Genomic DNA, 17,213 nt, shown 5'->3' with positions numbered 1-17,213 from the left:
TGATGGGTAGACTGATGGGTAGACTGATGGGTAGACTGATGGGTAGACTGGTGGGTAGACTGATGGGTAGACTGATGGGTAGACTGATGGGTAGACTGATGGGTAGACTGATGGGTAGACTGGTGGGTAGACTGATGGGTAGACTGGTGGGTAGACTGATGGGTAGACTGGTGGGTAGACTGATGGGTAGACTGATGGGTAGACTGGTGGGTAGACTGGTGGGTAGACTGGTGGGTAGACTGATGGAGGTGTTTGCTATAGATTAGACCGGCAACGGCTCGAAAAGTAGTGGACCTTTTTATAGTAGCGTTTTTCGCTCCCTAGTAAAACTTTAAAACAAAGGAGTGAACTGACGGTCTTTGACTGAAAATTCTCAGTCTTGTCTTCGGACAGGACAGCCTTAATTTAAAGAGTTACCTGGTTGATCCTGTCAGTAGCCATACCCACCAGTCTACCCATCAGTCTACCCATCAGTCTACCCATCAGTCTACCCATCAGTCTACCCATCAGTCTACCCACCAGTCTACCCATCAGTCTACCCATCAGTCTACCCATCAGTCTACCTATCAGTCTACCCATCAGTCTATCCACCAGTCTACCCATCAGCTTAAGTTGCTTGGTTATAAGATAAAAAATAATAATAAAAAAAAATAGCCATAATTATTTGTTTTTATTTGCTTATTGACTAATTATGATGCTGTTTCAGAATGCAAGGTCGTTTACGATTTTGAGATGTGGAAAAAAGTTGGTCGAAGATGGAGCTGCTTATTGTTGGGCGATGTCGCTTGGGATGTGGACAATCAACAGATGGAATGCAAATTCAATCAAAAACGTCAAGTACAAGCAAAATGTCTAGAATATCGGTGACCAGCTTTGGTAAATCATTCAGGCAATCTGGAATCTTAATTTTGGCAAGTTCATGCATAATATATAGACCACTTGAAGGTAATACCAAGATATAAAAGGTGATTGTTCTACCAACGATCTGTAAACCCATAGTTCCCATCATTTTCTGCGTATCCAGGGCGTCTTTACAAAAAACTGAGACGCGTAAAAGATCTCGACAGACCGAGTAATGGTTAGAGCCTTGATGTGCTGGTTTTGCCTCCCCAAAACCAATGTTCGCTTTCCATTTGACGCCTTGTAATCTGGTGATGCAAATATCGGGTCGCCAACTCAGCAAGCTTTGTTGCTTTTTCGCTTCTAATATGGTTTCGTTCGTCCATCGCAAAAAAACGCCTTCATCGGGTTCATCAAATATACCGCACAAGAATGGATCGACATACCGAGAGCAAAGTTCCATTTCATTTGACTCTTCTGCAAGGGATACACGAGGTAGTTTCTTGACCAGCTCTGCTATTGCTTTGGCAAACTTATATTCGTTTGTGGTAAGATCTAATCCGAATAATTTTATAGCAGCCTTTTCTCTTGTTGTCGCGGTAGATAAAAGGTCTTCGATGATCTTGATGATTTCCATGACTACGTTGGTAGGCATTCGTGGTTTCTTGATATCATAGATAGTATCAACACGGTCAATGGTAGCCTTTAGGTTGTGTTCATCGAAAAATGGCAGAAAATCTTCAGAATATTGATTTCTAGACAAGAATAGAATTGAGGTGGACGCCATGGCATATTGGATATGGTCCTCCAGAGAGAGTTTCCATTTATGAGCCAGTAAGGACTGTTGAAAGTTATAAAATGCATCGGTCACGTCAAAGTCACCAATCATGAGCCGGTCATCATCGCAAGGAGGTATGATTGATAGACATGAATGGTCCATTAATTCTGTGTCAACGTCATCAACGTCTACAATCTCATCCACACTTCGTTTTTTTGGTGAATGTGGTGGAACGTCATTGCTTTCTTGGTGTTGCGGTGCTGGCGGCATAGATTCGGGATGGTCATTGATAAAATGATCTTTTAAATCGTTTAAAAGTTTAAAATGAGCAGGACAAGACAGACAGCCAAAGTGCTTTTGAATATCTGGATGTTTGCCATCAGCTTTTACAAATGAATAATCGGGTGTGTCATAATGTCTAACGCCAACAGGTCGTTCGGGAATATTGATTCCGTGCTTTTTGAAATGATGGCGTAATTTCTGTGGCGCTATATATGTTTTAGAGCATACAAAGCATGTATTAACAATTTCAACCAATTGAGCTTTGAAAATCGATGGTTCGGCAGACATCACGTAAAACAAAACAAAGGGCTGATTTCAAAGAAAACAAAAAAAAAGTATCCTTTTTTTTTAGACGTAGGAGTTTAAACGCCTCTGCATTTCACACTAGGAAAAAAATCCAAATTTCCCTAAAAAACAAATTTCCAAGGTGATGCTGGTAAGTTGAATCATATTAACATGAATGAATGAGAGTGTTTCCAATATTTAATATATGCTTCGCGTATATTTAGAAGAATGCATCGACGCTACGATACCAGTAATCAACATGCCGATATTATGATAATTAGTGATAAAGGAAACGAGGATTCGCTCCTAGGTTGTACAAAATGAAAATGCCAAGAATTTTATTGGATAATTACTAAGCGACATCTAACAATAAACGCACGCGAACACGACTTCATTACTGGACCAGTCGACATCATTGTTGGACACGAGATTTTTTTGCACGACTTCAAACTCAAAATCAACGACTTTACTTTCTGAAATGACTGTATAAACAATGAACTTTCAAAAATAAATCATAAATACTGGCAATTTTTGGATAAAGATTATCCTATAAAGATATCTGAATATAAGCATAAAGAAGAAATAAAAAATATAACAAATATACAGAAAATTAAGCAAGAATTAGTAGATAAATTAGGATACATTCCTATTTTCTTTTTTCTAATAGTTATTTTTTAATAAATATGATTATAAAGGTCCATATGTATTTATGGAAAAAGGTTTATGTTTATTATATCATTTAATAACAGGTAAATCTATAAGAGATATGAATGACTTTATTCCTTATACATCATTTTATGCAATTTATAAAGAATTTTGGGAAAATAATAAGAATGAATTAAATAGAATTATAACTGAATTATTAGAAAATATGTTTTCAACCACTACTTTGAGAATAATAAATGCAAAAAAGCTTAATCCTATAGGCTTTAAAAATATGACTTTATTTATAGATGGTCATGATAGTCGTATAGATTATAACGATAAAGATATAAAGAAAAGAAATTTTTATTCATATAAATTCAAAAAATTCAGGTTTACGAACACAAGTTATATATGATATTAATGAATTTGTAGTTAATGTATCTGATAGTAAACCATGCAGAAATTATAATGATGGGCAAATGTTTTTAGATATGAAGTTGGAAAATAAATTAAATGAAAATGATTGCATAGCATTTAATGGTGGTTACTATGAGGAATAAACATTGATATGATGTTAATAAATTTTCTTTAAATTTTTTCTTAACTGACAAATTTTTTTATTCTTAGATTTTGAAATTGTGCATACTGTTAAATTTTATTTAAAAAAAAAAACTGAATTTTTTTTTAATATAAAAATAAATACCTCCAATATATTTGGCATAAAAAATTCAAATGGTTATATTAAATACTGAACTTATTAATAAGAATAGTATGATTTGTTCTATTAAAGATTTAATGGAGCAAGTTGTGCATAATTATTTTGAAGATGAAATGTTAGTTAAAGATATTGAAAGTAAGAAGATGATTATGAAAAAAAAATTAATGAAGAAATTAATAAAGTTAAAGATAATTATTTTTGGTATGTTAATACAAGCGATAATGTGTGCACTTACATACATAAAAGAGGTAAGAAAAATGGCCATATGTGTCACAGAAAAATTAATACTAATCTTAATGGAGATAAACCTAAACCTGATTACCTTTGTACTATACATAGTAAACTTCATGTTCCAAAGAAAAAAAAATAAAAAATCTACAAAAAAAATAGAAAATCCTAATTTACCATACATAATTGTTAATGATGGTGATTTTATACATAAAACTAATAACAAAAGGATAAAAAAAAGAAAATCTAGAAAAATATATATATGCAACAGTGGAAGTTTTAACCTAGCAAATGTACTTAAAGGATTATTACAATAGTAGGAACCGAGGTTATCCACTATATACACTCAAATAATATATCTTACATAAAATAAAATAACTATGATATTTTATTAGGAAGGGTAGAGTATCAAGTTATCTAAGTTAATTTATTAATTTTCATATAGTTATTTAACATATCGGTTTCATTAAAATCTTTCATTGATATCCAGCTATTTTGGGATTCATTATAACCTTTCCATTTAATTAGGAATATATAGGAGTCATTTTCAAATTTATGATTTATTATGGATTCTATTTCATAAGAAATATTAGAAGTTGAATTATTTCTAATTTTATTTATATCCATTAATGTTCCTTTGCCTTTACCTTTTCTTTTTCTTTTTTTCTCATTGAATTTAGGTACATCTTCTTCGCTGGAAACATCTTTATTATTATCATTTTCATCACTGTATTCATTATCAATCATCATATCAGTATTATCTATACTTAAATTATTTAAAAACTGTTCCTGTAATTTAACCATTTCATCTAATTTATTTTTTGCCTCAGATGAAATGCTAATAACTATATCTATTAATTTAGCTTCGTGTGGAAATTCAAAATTATCTGATTCCCACAATTTATGATGTGCTTATGTATTAATATTAAACTTTTCACTAAATATTTTTATATTTTTTAATAAACAAGCAACACGAAATTGAAGATTAGAAAACTTTATGTTGTCCATCTTAACAATAGATTTATTATTATTAAATCTATAAAATTTATTACCTATTGCAGCAAATTGGTCTTCTATTTTTGAACGGAAGCTACCAAAAACATCATTATAATGCCTTTCTTCTGCTGTTAAATCTACATTCTTTTCTTTGCGTATAGGATAAACAAAATTATTTAAAGATAAATTATATCCTTTTTCTATACCAAGTTCTATAAGCTGATTAATAAATAAAGTATAACCACCATCTGTTGCCAATACATCTTGTTTAGATATTTTCTTATATAATTTCATGTTCAAAAACATACTTCCGTCAGAACTATCAGAACAATAATCGCTTTTGGAAGCATATAAAATCATATCGTTAATATCGCTAACAATTTGTGTACGAACTCCATTTTTTTTAAATTTATATGACCATAATCTTTCATGTTTTATATCAGTATTAACATAGTTAATTCTTGAATCATGACCATCTATTATAAAAGTTATGTGTTTAAAAAGTAGTGGATTATATTTATAAGAAGATAAAATTCTTAAAGTTAAAGAAGAAAACATATTCTCCATAGAATCATTAACAATTTTATTTAACCTTTTATAGTTATCTTCATTCATCCAAAACTTTTTATAGTATTTGTGAAATGATGTTTGCGGGATAAACTTATTAATTTCAATACTAGAAACACTAGAAACTAAATGATATAATAAAAATAAACCTTTTTCAACTTCAAAATACGGGCCAGGATATTCACAGCTAGTATATAAAACAACCAAAAAGAAAAAAACAGCTATATGACCAAGTTTATCTACTAAAATCTTTTTAATATCATCAATACCTTTAATATGTTTTAATTCTGTACGATGCTTGTAATTATAATTAACAATTGGCCAGTTATATTCCAAAAATTCCCACTTATTAACAATAATTTTGTTAACTTCATTATTAATCTTTTCATCTATTTGTTGGTTATCCATTGTAATATATTTTTATATTTAATTAAAATTCAATTTTTTTTATATTCAATTTTAAAATTATAATAATTTTGTAAACATGAGGAATTTTTGTGAGTCTTAAATATTTTATTGACCTTAGTTTAGATGAAAAACTTCAACTAATAAACATCCTCCTACTACTATTCTGAAAAATTTATAGAAAATTGCGATAGAAAAGGAAATGATAAAATAAATCTTAATAATTTTATGTTTCCTATTAGAAAAAGTAAAAATATAGACTTAAATGATAATGAATTACTATACAATGAAACTTTTGGAAGTTTTAGAAGTAAAATAGAATCATGTTTTGGATTTCTTGGCAATAAATTCAAAAGGTTTAATAATAATGAAAGTACTATAAAAGTTACAGATTTAAAAATATATAAAGTACAATTAAAATTATCACTTCTATTATTAAATATTCAAAAGTTTTGTCAGTTATATAATATACCTAATAAACCAAATCATCTGTTATAGGTTAATGAAAACTTTGATTATCCTAATCCTAATAGAAATAATAATATAAATAGCATTATATATAAATTTGATATATTAAGAATTACAGATATGACTAATCAACAAGATGCATTTATTCAAAACTACTTTAATAATAATCATAGCAATGAATTACCAATAAATAATATGGATATAGAAAATGATAATTATACAGATGATGATAGTTTCGAAGTTGAAAGAATTATAAAACATAGGAAATTTAAAAAACAAATGAAATATTATGTTAAATGGAAAGATTATGATGATTCACATAATGAATGGATTTGGCAAGAAGATTTTAATAATACAGCAATTATTGATAATTATATGGATTTACTTGAAAATAAAATGAATAGCTAAAATTTGGTTAATTAATGCAAACAAGATTGTTTTCCATAGGCACAGGTGATCGTGGTAAGGTAGTAGCTATAGCGAGTATTGAAGGAGGTTTGTTTGTAATCTTTTCAGCAAAATTGCATTATCACCAAAAAATTAGTAAGTATACAGTGCCGCAGTTGATAGGGTTTAGTGGGCATTCTCTATGATTATGCTTACCGCCTACGATAGGTGCTCGAGCCACAGATACAAAACATAGGTGCAAAAGCTTTTACAAAAACGAACTATCTGTAGCTTTGTAAGCAAACAGCTGCAGCAGTAATATTCAAATACACATAGTTAAAATATGCGTTGCATATTCTACTGAAACACTGCGAGAATGCACTGGACATGGCTCATTGCGATCCGAGCCACAGTGACAGGCATGATCGGTCGACTGCTTTGTCGAGAAATGTGCAAAAAAAAATAGTTAGTAAATTTGTAGCTCATCTAGAGCAGTCTATCAGAATCCCGGCTAACGGTGGAAAATGCTCAACGATTTTTACAGAAAGACCTCAAATGTCATTGATGGCAGATGAAATCAAGTAGCACACCTCTTCGGAACTCATATTGAGAAATGCAATGTGGTAATAGTCTAGGAAGACGGCACAAAGTTGAAGTTTACCCATGTCTCTCAGGAACGTGTAACGTTAAAAAAGCATGGCCATTACAAAGTGAAATTTCCAAATCTGGATTTTAGCTGGGATTGAGGTTGTAAGCACCCTTCCCTATTTAATAGAAGATAAACTGGTCCCTCCGCTTCGCTTCCGGACGATGTGAGCCCCTCCGCTTCGCTGCGTGTCAGCATCTGTCCTCCAGGGACCAGTTTACTGGGGCTCTGCCCCAGACCCCGGGTGGGGGCAATGCCCCCTACCACCCCCCTTTTACCTTCAAACAATGCTGAAAATTTGTTCTGCTTGACAGGAGTGAGAATGGTGTTTTTTATAATTTTGGTCTTGAAGTCATTGTCGTCACTGCACTAAAAATGCCTAAAGGCTCTTTCAGATTAAGATTATGTAGCTGATTACTGTGTCAGCTACTCGAGTTAATGCACTCCGAACTCTCAGACGATTCATGTCCAATACCCGGGCAATCCTCGCAACTGAACAGATCGTGTTCAGTTTCTTCGTAAAATTTACAGGTCAAAATCTTAGAGGTGGAATTCTCTTGCTCTTGAAACGGGTATTGGACAATTGTTGAGGTGGAAATTCTGGGACATCATGAAAGGTGTGATTGTTGCACCCTATACCTAGGCCGTTGTGTTCGCTCTATCATACTTACTAAAAATGTGATTGTTACACCCTAAAATAAGCACGCTTTGTTCGCTCTACCTACTAAAGATGTGACCGTACACCCCAAACAAAGCTCGCTTTGCTCGCCCTACTTACTTACCAAAGCAAAGACCCGAAATTCTATTATTTGTTACGATCTAGATGCTTTTGCTAATATGACATTGATAATTATATTTGCAGGACGTTCCCTCCCGCTGACCCTCCCGTTAGGGCGCTGCCCCGCTCTAAACCCGAAGCTGTAAAAGGTGGGGCAGCGACAGCAGGAGAAGTTGGTGGAGGCGAACTGTTGATGATAGGTGCAGGTGATGGTGGCGAGGTAGTAGCTATAGGAAGTGTAGGAGGAGGATTGTCAGTAATCTTCAGCGAAAATTGCATTATCACCAAAAAATTAGTAAGTACACAGTACCGCAGTTGATAGGGTTAAGTGGGCATTCTCTATGATTACGCCTACTGCCTACGATGGGTGCTCGAGCCACAGATACAAAACATAGGCGCAAAAGTTTATACAAAAACGAACTATCTGTAGCTTTGTAAGCAAACAGCTGCAGCAGTAATATTCAAATACACATGGTTAAAATATGCGTTGCCTATTCTACTAAAACACTGCGAGAATGCACTGGACATGGCTCATTGCGATCCGAGCCACAGTGACAGACATGATCGGTCGACTGCTTTGTCGAGAAATGTGCAGAAAAAAAATAGTTAGTAAATTTGTAGCTCATCTAGAGCAGTCTGTCAGAATCCCGGCTAACGGTGCAAAATGCTCAACGATTTTTACAGAAAGACATCAAATGTCGTTGATGGCAAATGAAATCAAGTAGCACACCTCTTCGGAGCTCATATTGAGAAATGCAATGTGGTAATAGTCTAGGAAGACGGCACAAAATTGAAGTTTACCCAAGTCTCCCAGGAACGTGCAACGTTAAAAAAGCATGGCCGTTACAAAGTGAAATTTCCAAATCTGGATTTTACGCTGGGATTGAAATCGTAAGCACCCTTCCCTATTTAATAGAAGATAAACTGGTCCCTCCGCTTTGCTGTGTGTCAGCATCTGTCCTCCAGGGACCAGTTTATTTTAATAATGGGGACCGGCCATGGTTACGATGATTTTAATGCGATCTAGTAACCCTAGATGACTTATTAGCTAAGATATATCAGGATAGCCAAATTAATTTTTATTGAATAATTCATGTATGAATGTCTTGGCATGCATATATTTAAAAATTTTGAATAAATAAAAATTGAATTATTTTTATTATATAAAAATAACACCGCATAATATAAAGCAAAACATATTTGTTATATTTTTTATTTTATTACTTCAACAATCGAAATGAACCAACTCAACCTTCTTGCCTTCTTAGCCATTATGGCTGAATTTGTTCCTATTTTAGGAATTACATTGACGCTCTTGATTGAAAGAGCAAAACACCTTACTGAGAACCATCAGCATATTGATTATGAACCTCTTGTCACACAACTGAGGTCAGAACTGGAAAAAGACCTTACACAGGCTAAAGTAGATAAAGAAACTAAAGATAATGCACGCAATAAAATCATTGGAAGAATTCGAGCATATGTGAGATTCCTCAAATCCTCAAATCCTCAATTTTCCGATGCAATGTTAGAAAATAACACCTCTGGTGCAGATTCCTCGCAGGGCGGCAAAGAATTCCGATTCCAAAATACTAAAGGGCTGTTCACATATATTTGTAAGGACTTCCATTTAACAAAAGAACAAATCATGGAATGGTTTATAAAACATGAACGTATTGGTTATCGAATCGAAAAGGCAATTGTATGTGATGAAATTGCACCAGAAACTGGTGAGAAACATGTTCATATATGGATACAAATGAATGAGCGGTTCGACACAAAAACAGCACGCAAATTCTTTACTATCGATGGTGTTACTCCAAATATAAAACCAGGTGGTAATCCACAAAAGTCTATTAGCTACTGTATGAAAGGAAAAGATTATATTTGTTATAATATGGATCCAAATTATGAAGTTAAGACCAGAAAAATGCACCAACAGTTACTTGGATATCAATTAATCACGAAGCAGCTTAATATGCGGAAGGCTACCGAAATATATCCAGAATTGCTATGGAAATATGATACTGTTAAATCAAATTTAAATTCTTACTTTCATGATGCAGATATGGAAAATAACCCTGGAAATAAATTACATATGTGGTCTATGTTTGGTATTGAAACAATGTTTAGTGGTAAAAATAAGATACCACAATACTGGATCGTAGGTCCATCAAATGTTGGAAAAACATATAATATTGATATGTTAGAACAAGGTGGACATAGGGCATATCTAATGAGTAAAGAAAATGATTGGTCAGATTATAAAGATGATGATTATGACTTTATATATAATGAAGAAACTGGTTCTGATTTCAAATTAACATTTTTAAATCAAATGTTAGAAGGAACACGGTTAAAACTTAATGGCAAATTCACAAAGTCAATAACTAAAAAGAAAAATATGCCAATAATACTGAATAGTAACTATATGCCGCACATGTTATACAAAAATAAATCAGTATATGAGTTAGAACCAACGCTCAATCGTTTATATATTATCTATGTTGATAAGAACCGTAAAGGTCATATAATATGGAATCCATACACAATGAAGGTGAAGGATTATGAAAATAAGTTCATGTATTATGAAAACATGGATATGTATGAAGACTTATACAAAGATGAATTCGAAAACGAATACCAAGATCAGCATACATTTATCCGTTATGCACATAACAGTGGTCAGGATGGTATTAAAAAATATACACCGATGGATAAAACAGTAGAGGAACTGCAAGAATTAGCTGATACAGAAGAATATATAAAGGAACAAGAAAAGAAACATAATAGTAATAATAAACAGAACAATAAACAACATAAAACACCTCAACAAAATAATAGAGGATGGTCAACTGTAAAGGCACCCCTACCAGAAGATTGTAGACATTGGGAGGATGTATTAAATGATATAAAATGTGATGAAGTTATAACTGATAACATCGATTGGGAAAACCCACCACAAGACACAGAGAAACATAAATATATAGATGTCAGTACATCTGAATCAGAGCAAAGCAGTGACTGTAATATACCTAATACTATACCAAAACGTAAAAAGAAAAAAAGACAAAATAAAAATAAACGGAGAAACAAGAAAGTAGTAGAAGAAATAAAACCAAAAGAATATTTTAAAAAGCATAAGGATATAAAACAGGCTATAATAGAAGATATAGATATAACAAAAGAAACTGACGTCAAAAACAAATCAACAGGTACTAATATAAGTACAAGTATAACTAATGAATGCATAAAACATAAATATAATTGGGCAAGTAAACGAAAGGTTGATGCGGTCAGTTTCAATATGAGGTTTTTTAATAAGCAAATAAATAAGAAATTAACTTAGAGCTGAATACCATGTGTGGCCATATATTCATGTAGCATTTCCCGGGAATTAAACTTATCAACTGTTAACCAACTATTATCCTTTACACTATATCCAACCCACTTAACCTCAAATATGTACTTATTATCAGTATACACATGTCCTACAATCTTCTCAATTTCATATGAATTACCATGTTCTATATTTCTCTGTTCTCTTTGATTTTTTCTCTTGCGTTTAGATGTATTATTTTCAGTTTCTTCCTCACTATCTATAGCCATATCTATTGATTGATTAATATTAAGCTGTAGAAATTTCTGCTGCATGTCAACCATTTCGTTATATTCAGTATTTACTTTTTGCTCATTTGAAAATACCAAGTCAAGTTTGTTTTTCTTACTTGGGAATTCAAAGTCTTTTCCATACCATAATTTATGATGTGGTTGTACCTCTATATTATACTTATTTACAAATCGCCATATATTAGTAAGAATACAAGCAACACGAAACTGAATATTATAATATCTTATATCAGATATTTGCAATGCTGCACGTCGTTCAAATTTAGAGCCTAACATAGAAAACTGTGCTTCTATTGCTGAACGAAATGATCCAAACTTGTTATTAAAGTATGTCTCATTGATTGTTAACTTTTGTCCTGGTTCTTTTCTTATGGGATGTAAAAAATTACGATCATAAAAACTATATCCAGCATCGGTCGCATTATCTTTGAACTTTTGTATAAATAAATTATATCCACCATCCATCCCTAAACAATCTGCCTCACTTATTTTTTATATAATTTCATATTAATAAACATAGTACCATCATTTCCGATAGCACATTTTTCAGATACTGAAATATGTGTAATTATTTCATTCATATCCTGTATAACTTGTGTACGTACAGCTGGCCCTTTTAATTTATATGAATATAATTGTGAATGTGACTCATTTGGTTTATAATACTTTATTTTACTATCATGCCCATCAATAAATAGTGTAACATTCTTAAAACCATCTGGATTGTTTATTATTGCTGATAGAATGCGAATACGTGGTGATGAGAACATACTATCTAGATCTTGTTTTACCTTTTTATTCAATTCATTATAGTTAGTAATCCAGAACCGCTTATATAAATCATAAAATGTTGCATATGGCATAACAGTATGCATATCCTTTCCCGATACACCTGATACCATATGATATAATAATGCAAGTCCTTTTTCAATCTCACGATATGGCCCTGGATATTCAATATTTCTATATAAAACTGTAAGAAAATAAAATACAGGTATAAATCCAAATCTATTAAGTAATACATCCTTTATATCATTTATTGTATTATTCTTCATATCTTTAATAGCTGTTCTATGATTAAATCTATGTTGCATTTCAGGCCAAGATTTATCAAGAAAAGTCCATTTATTATCAATTAAATTTTTAATTTCAATATCAAGTTGTTCAATGTGTTGTGTTGTGTTCATTTTTATTTGTTGTTATGTACTTTTAACGATTGCTCTTTTTTTTCTCGTGGGGGGCTACCAATATAAATAAAAAAAATTCAATTTTTATTATTTTTATTGTAAATAAATAAATAATTCGGCCACTGATCGTTATACTGATCATAGCAATTTTATTATCTATATTACAGCTAGTAGATTATAATTGGTTAGACAACTAATAGCAGGACGCCAATAGATGTTCTTAACAACCCAGACGATGGTTTCTTTTTACTTTTACAGCGTTGGAAGTTGAATTAGGCCACAGGAGGTGAAAATGAGCGCTCATATGAAATTGGATCAAAATTGGGTCACCCTTAACACATCAGGGAACTAGCCAATCTTTTTTTTCACGCAAAGGGCATAAAAATAATAAACAAATGCAATGTAGTAGTATGATGTATACAAGAGAAGTGTTTATATGATTGAAACTATTTGATATAGGTAAAAACATTTGATATGGTAAAAATAAAATATAAATGGAGGGTATGCCATAAGTAAAAAGGTAGTGGCTGTTGTTATGTTGGTGATGATGGTACTTGGTACATATGTGCTAGAAGATTCGTTGGATGATTACTTGTATGCTTTTTAGACTGATTTCTTTGGTTTTTTATTGGGTGATTTCTGAAGTCGCGGGAGTACTAAACGTGTCTTGTTTTGATCCATACTGGCTTGAAAATCGGGGTCATTATCTTCTCCAGGTGTAAAATAATCATTGACAACCTTGATAGACGATTGGATGGTCAACTATTATAATCAAACAGAACAGTGCGATGAGCATCAAGTTTATGTTATACATATATAATCAAAGAATGTATATTTACCTTGGATCTAAGAGTTAGTTTTAATATAGGAAGTAGACCAGATGACATTTGTGAAGGAATGGTTGATATTTCGTATTGCGGTGTTGATCGGATTCTGCAGACGTAGCCATTAGCGTTGTCCATTACTAAAACTTTCATGCGAAGATCTATTCCCAAATACAAAAGATATAAAAAAACATTGTCAGCAAAAGGTAAATAATATATCTAAATAACCTGATAACTTACCAAAATGACAAAATCCAACTATTTGTAATGCTCGAGTCACACCCTCGTCGTTGTCACATTTTAATGCTGCATGCAGAAACATGCTTTTCATGATTTTTGGACAATCCAAACTAGTCTCCACGATCTCTTTCTTTCCAACCTCTTCATCGTCTCCTTTCCCACACTCTGCGACTCCATATTCGACTCCATTTTGGAATAACACAAGATCAGGTCTGATAGAAGACACCTTGGCTGCAATGGCGGCCATTCCAGCTACTGCGCGATCTTCGTTATCAATGAAGGTGGCTGACACGGATCCATTGTCCCTACAAATAAATTAATGGACATTGTAAATAAAAAAAACATATGCTAGTTGAGGGGATACGACTGATTAAATGAATTTACCTTCTTGTTTCAACCCTTATATCGTCAAAAACCTGATCTAGTATGGTCCATACACGATTGATAAAGTCCATTTCTGAGCCATGATTTTTGACCCACTCCAATACTTTGAACCGGTATAAGTTAAGAAAATGGTCTATCGTTTTTTGTAGCCAATATAGATCGTAATGTTTTCGCGGATTGATGAGACCGATTTCGGCGAGTCTCTCCCACAGCTCATCAATTAGATCTTCTTCATCTTTGATAGTCAACGTCAACTCCGAAGATGACGGATCTGTTGCTGCTGTTGTTGCTGCTGCTGATGATGTTGATGACGATGATGCTATTGAAGCCAGCTTACGACTCTTGGCATCCTTGATAACTTTTGAAAATACGGAAAACATGTTTTTGCATGCTTCTCCATATTCACAGAACAGCTTATTGCTGGCTAACTTTAATTGTTGAAGCTGAGATGGATTGAACACTGATTTCCAACACTTATCTTCCGTGTCAAGAATAAATGAATGCACGGGGCTAAATATTTTTAGTTTAATTAGCAAGAAGCCCTCAATATCAAGAGTATAGAACGAATCAAAGGGTATGCTTATCTCCTTACTGCTCATGAGTACAATTTGCTCCATATGTATACATTGCATCCTCCACTTTAGTGCCATCGTCTAGAACCCATTTTTTATCATCATCCAACGCCTCAAATGCTCGTTTGTATTCTTCTTTCATATCTGGAGTCAATTCATAAGAATCGGTTTTGGCACTCTGACAGAAGAGAAGATGAAAATTTGGATACTTTGAAAAAATAAAGACTATGCCTATTCTACAAACTTACGGATGATCGAGATCGTTTGCCTAATGAAGAAGAAGATGCGGTAGAATTGATGGAAGGAGGAGTAATGTTATTAGGAGCTGGAGAAGAACTGGTGGTAACCGCATTATTATGGCTGGGAGTAGAAGTAAGTGCAGGACGGTCGATTTCGATGTTGTTGGAAGTAGCAGAGTTGTGATTATCAGAGGTGGAAGCTGTACTTGTGATATTGTTGGTGGTGAAAGGAGTAGCAGCAGCAATTTCATATGTTACATTATAAGTATTAGTATAATAGCAAACATGAGAAAAAAAAAGGCAAAAAAAACTAGACCAAGAATACGCAAAAGCTTACCGCATAATACTTTCCAACTGACTCTGTTTTTGGTCTAAAAAATTCAAAATCACTTGTATGTTGTAAGATCATATACAGTACATCTGTCTCCGAAAACTACTCACTAAAATCTTCCTTAATTGCTCTGCCTCGTTACGAATGATATTTGGCCAAACTTTGTTAGCTAATTTGCCAGAAGGTGTGTTTTGTTTGATAAAATCGACATGCGTCGCGACAAATTCAGCAACGCTAGGATTCTCATGATCGTTCAAATAAGCACGAACAACTAATAAAAATAAAAGGAAAGAGAAAAGTAGTTTAGTTTTTTATGCGTTGTGTGATGAATATTTCTCTTTTTCTCACCTCTTTTAACTTCTGTAGTTGTTGTCATGGAGACGATCAAAGTATCAATAGAGACAATTTGGGCAGCAACTCACAGGATTTAATTTTTTTTTTTTTTTGTATGAGAGGTGGATAGCCTCTGAGATTTTATTAAAATACAAGTCACATGTTCAAAAGAAGTAATGTGCCTGCGGCCGCAAAACACTGATGAGCGAAAAGATACAGATACAGAAGTAGGTATATATAAGAAAGGGGTTTGGTGTTGGTTTTTTTTTGTTTTTTTTTTTTTTTTTTTTTTTTTAAAGGTCCATATAAGTTTGTATCGCATGGATGGCATCTGCGGATACATGTGAAGAAGAAAAAGGGATATTGTTAAAGATATGGTTCCAATGGGCGCGCCAAATATGTAGTATAATGTATGAGAGAAAGCATAGTAGTTGCTTGGCAGTGAAATGATGATACGGTTTCTTGCATGTTGTAATAAAGATCAAGGTAGACTCGAGATTCGGATCGCTATGCATGAAGTGTTGCCAAACATTTATCCAGACCGCCCGTTTGAGGGGGCATTGCACCAAAAAATGGTCACGGGTGTCTTCATCTTGGCGACAAATAGAGCAGGTGCGATTCGGCAAAAAATTGGTAGTGCGTTGGTAAAGTAGACTTGCGGTGGGCAGTGTGCCATGGAAAATCCGGTAAAAAATGTTTCTGGTGGTATGATCCATAGGCGTTTTCCAAAAGAGATGCCAGTTTACTGTAGAGTAGGGTGGCGTCGGGTGGAGTCGGGCGATGATGGCAGTACGATAGTGTTTGGTGTTGTTGTCGGTGATTCCAGGCTGATTGAGTAGCTGACGGCTGAATGGTGTGAAGTCGGTATCACCAGGTGTTGTGGGATGGCCACCACCAGGATGGTGTGGTGGGAGGCATAAACGAGCGAAAAATGGTTTCAGTATGAAGCGAAAGGCAGCAAGGTCATGCGTAAATCGTGTAAGCAAGATCGGCCTTGTTGCTGGATCATTTCTTTGTCGTAGTAGTAAATGTTGGTGTGTGGCGTCGTAATAAAACAAATCTCGGACTTGCAGTTTGTTGTATCCAGGTCGACGTGGTTGGGGCACTGAGGGGATAGTCGCAATAACACTTTTCAGAGGTAATTGTAGTGCCGTTGCTTTGGTGATCCGAAGTGCCTCCCAGTCCATGTCCAACTTGTCCACAGCGCGGTAAACCAAGGATACGGGAGAAGAAGAATCGATGGCGCCTATTTTCCTTGCCTGTGGGTCCGCCAACAGCAACCGGTGATCTGATGGAAATTTGGCGGTGGCGAGTATTTGATGGATTAAAAGTAGAATATGCTGAGGATACATACCCGATTCCTCCAGCATGGGTTGAATCCACCGCAGCTGGAGGGCATTCTGTTGAGTCATTGGATCGAGTAAGCCGATACCACCTTCTGATCGTGGTA

General features: G+C 33.8%; 3 protein-coding genes across 3 annotated transcripts; 1 reads left to right on the top strand and 2 right to left on the bottom strand.

The window, feature by feature from the left end:
* Nucleotides 1–685: 685 nt before the first annotated feature.
* On the bottom strand, nucleotides 686–2,350 carry BDB00DRAFT_882723 (uncharacterized protein; the record flags this gene model as incomplete). The annotated part of the gene is made up of 3 exons (XM_053128174.1): nucleotides 686–784; nucleotides 842–1,917; nucleotides 2,335–2,350. The coding sequence occupies 3 exons, from the start codon at nucleotides 2,348–2,350 to the stop codon at nucleotides 686–688; spliced, it is 1,191 nt and encodes a 396-aa protein (XP_052980932.1).
* A 3,556-nt stretch (nucleotides 2,351–5,906) lies between these two features.
* Nucleotides 5,907–6,242, top strand: BDB00DRAFT_761503 (uncharacterized protein; the record flags this gene model as incomplete). The annotated part of the gene is made up of 1 exon (XM_053119275.1): nucleotides 5,907–6,242. A coding segment is annotated over one exon (336 nt), but the record flags the coding sequence as incomplete, so codon positions are not given.
* Nucleotides 6,243–13,291: 7,049 nt separating this feature from the next.
* BDB00DRAFT_300270 (uncharacterized protein) lies at nucleotides 13,292–15,272 on the bottom strand. Its single transcript, XM_053116839.1, has 5 exons — nucleotides 15,109–15,272; nucleotides 14,289–15,038; nucleotides 13,905–14,209; nucleotides 13,680–13,825; nucleotides 13,292–13,602 (listed from the first exon to the last, which is right to left on the bottom strand). Exons 2-5 carry the CDS (start codon nucleotides 14,936–14,938, stop codon nucleotides 13,444–13,446), a joined length of 1,260 nt encoding a protein of 419 aa, XP_052980930.1. The 5' UTR covers nucleotides 14,939–15,038; nucleotides 15,109–15,272; the 3' UTR covers nucleotides 13,292–13,443.
* Nucleotides 15,273–17,213: the final 1,941 nt, after the last annotated feature.

Source organism: Zychaea mexicana (assembly GCF_025766255.1).
Source record: "Zychaea mexicana strain RSA 1403 chromosome Unknown BDB00scaffold_26, whole genome shotgun sequence".
NCBI lineage: Eukaryota > Fungi > Mucoromycota > Mucoromycetes > Mucorales > Lichtheimiaceae > Zychaea > Zychaea mexicana.
This window is presented reverse-complemented; position numbering and strand designations above follow the sequence as displayed.

Bases quoted from the DNA above. Each gene is read 5' to 3' on its own strand.
- BDB00DRAFT_300270 (XM_053116839.1), bottom strand. From the start codon at position 14,938: ATGGCACTAAAGTGGAGGATGCAATGTATACATATGGAGCAAATTGTA. The intron at 14,210-14,288 runs GTAAATTCATTT...ATTTATTTGTAG, and splicing joins ATAAGGGTTGAAACAAGAAG to GGACAATGGATCCGTGTCAG. The intron at 13,603-13,679 runs GTAAATATACAT...TGATTATAATAG, and splicing joins AACTAACTCTTAGATCCAAG to TTGACCATCCAATCGTCTAT.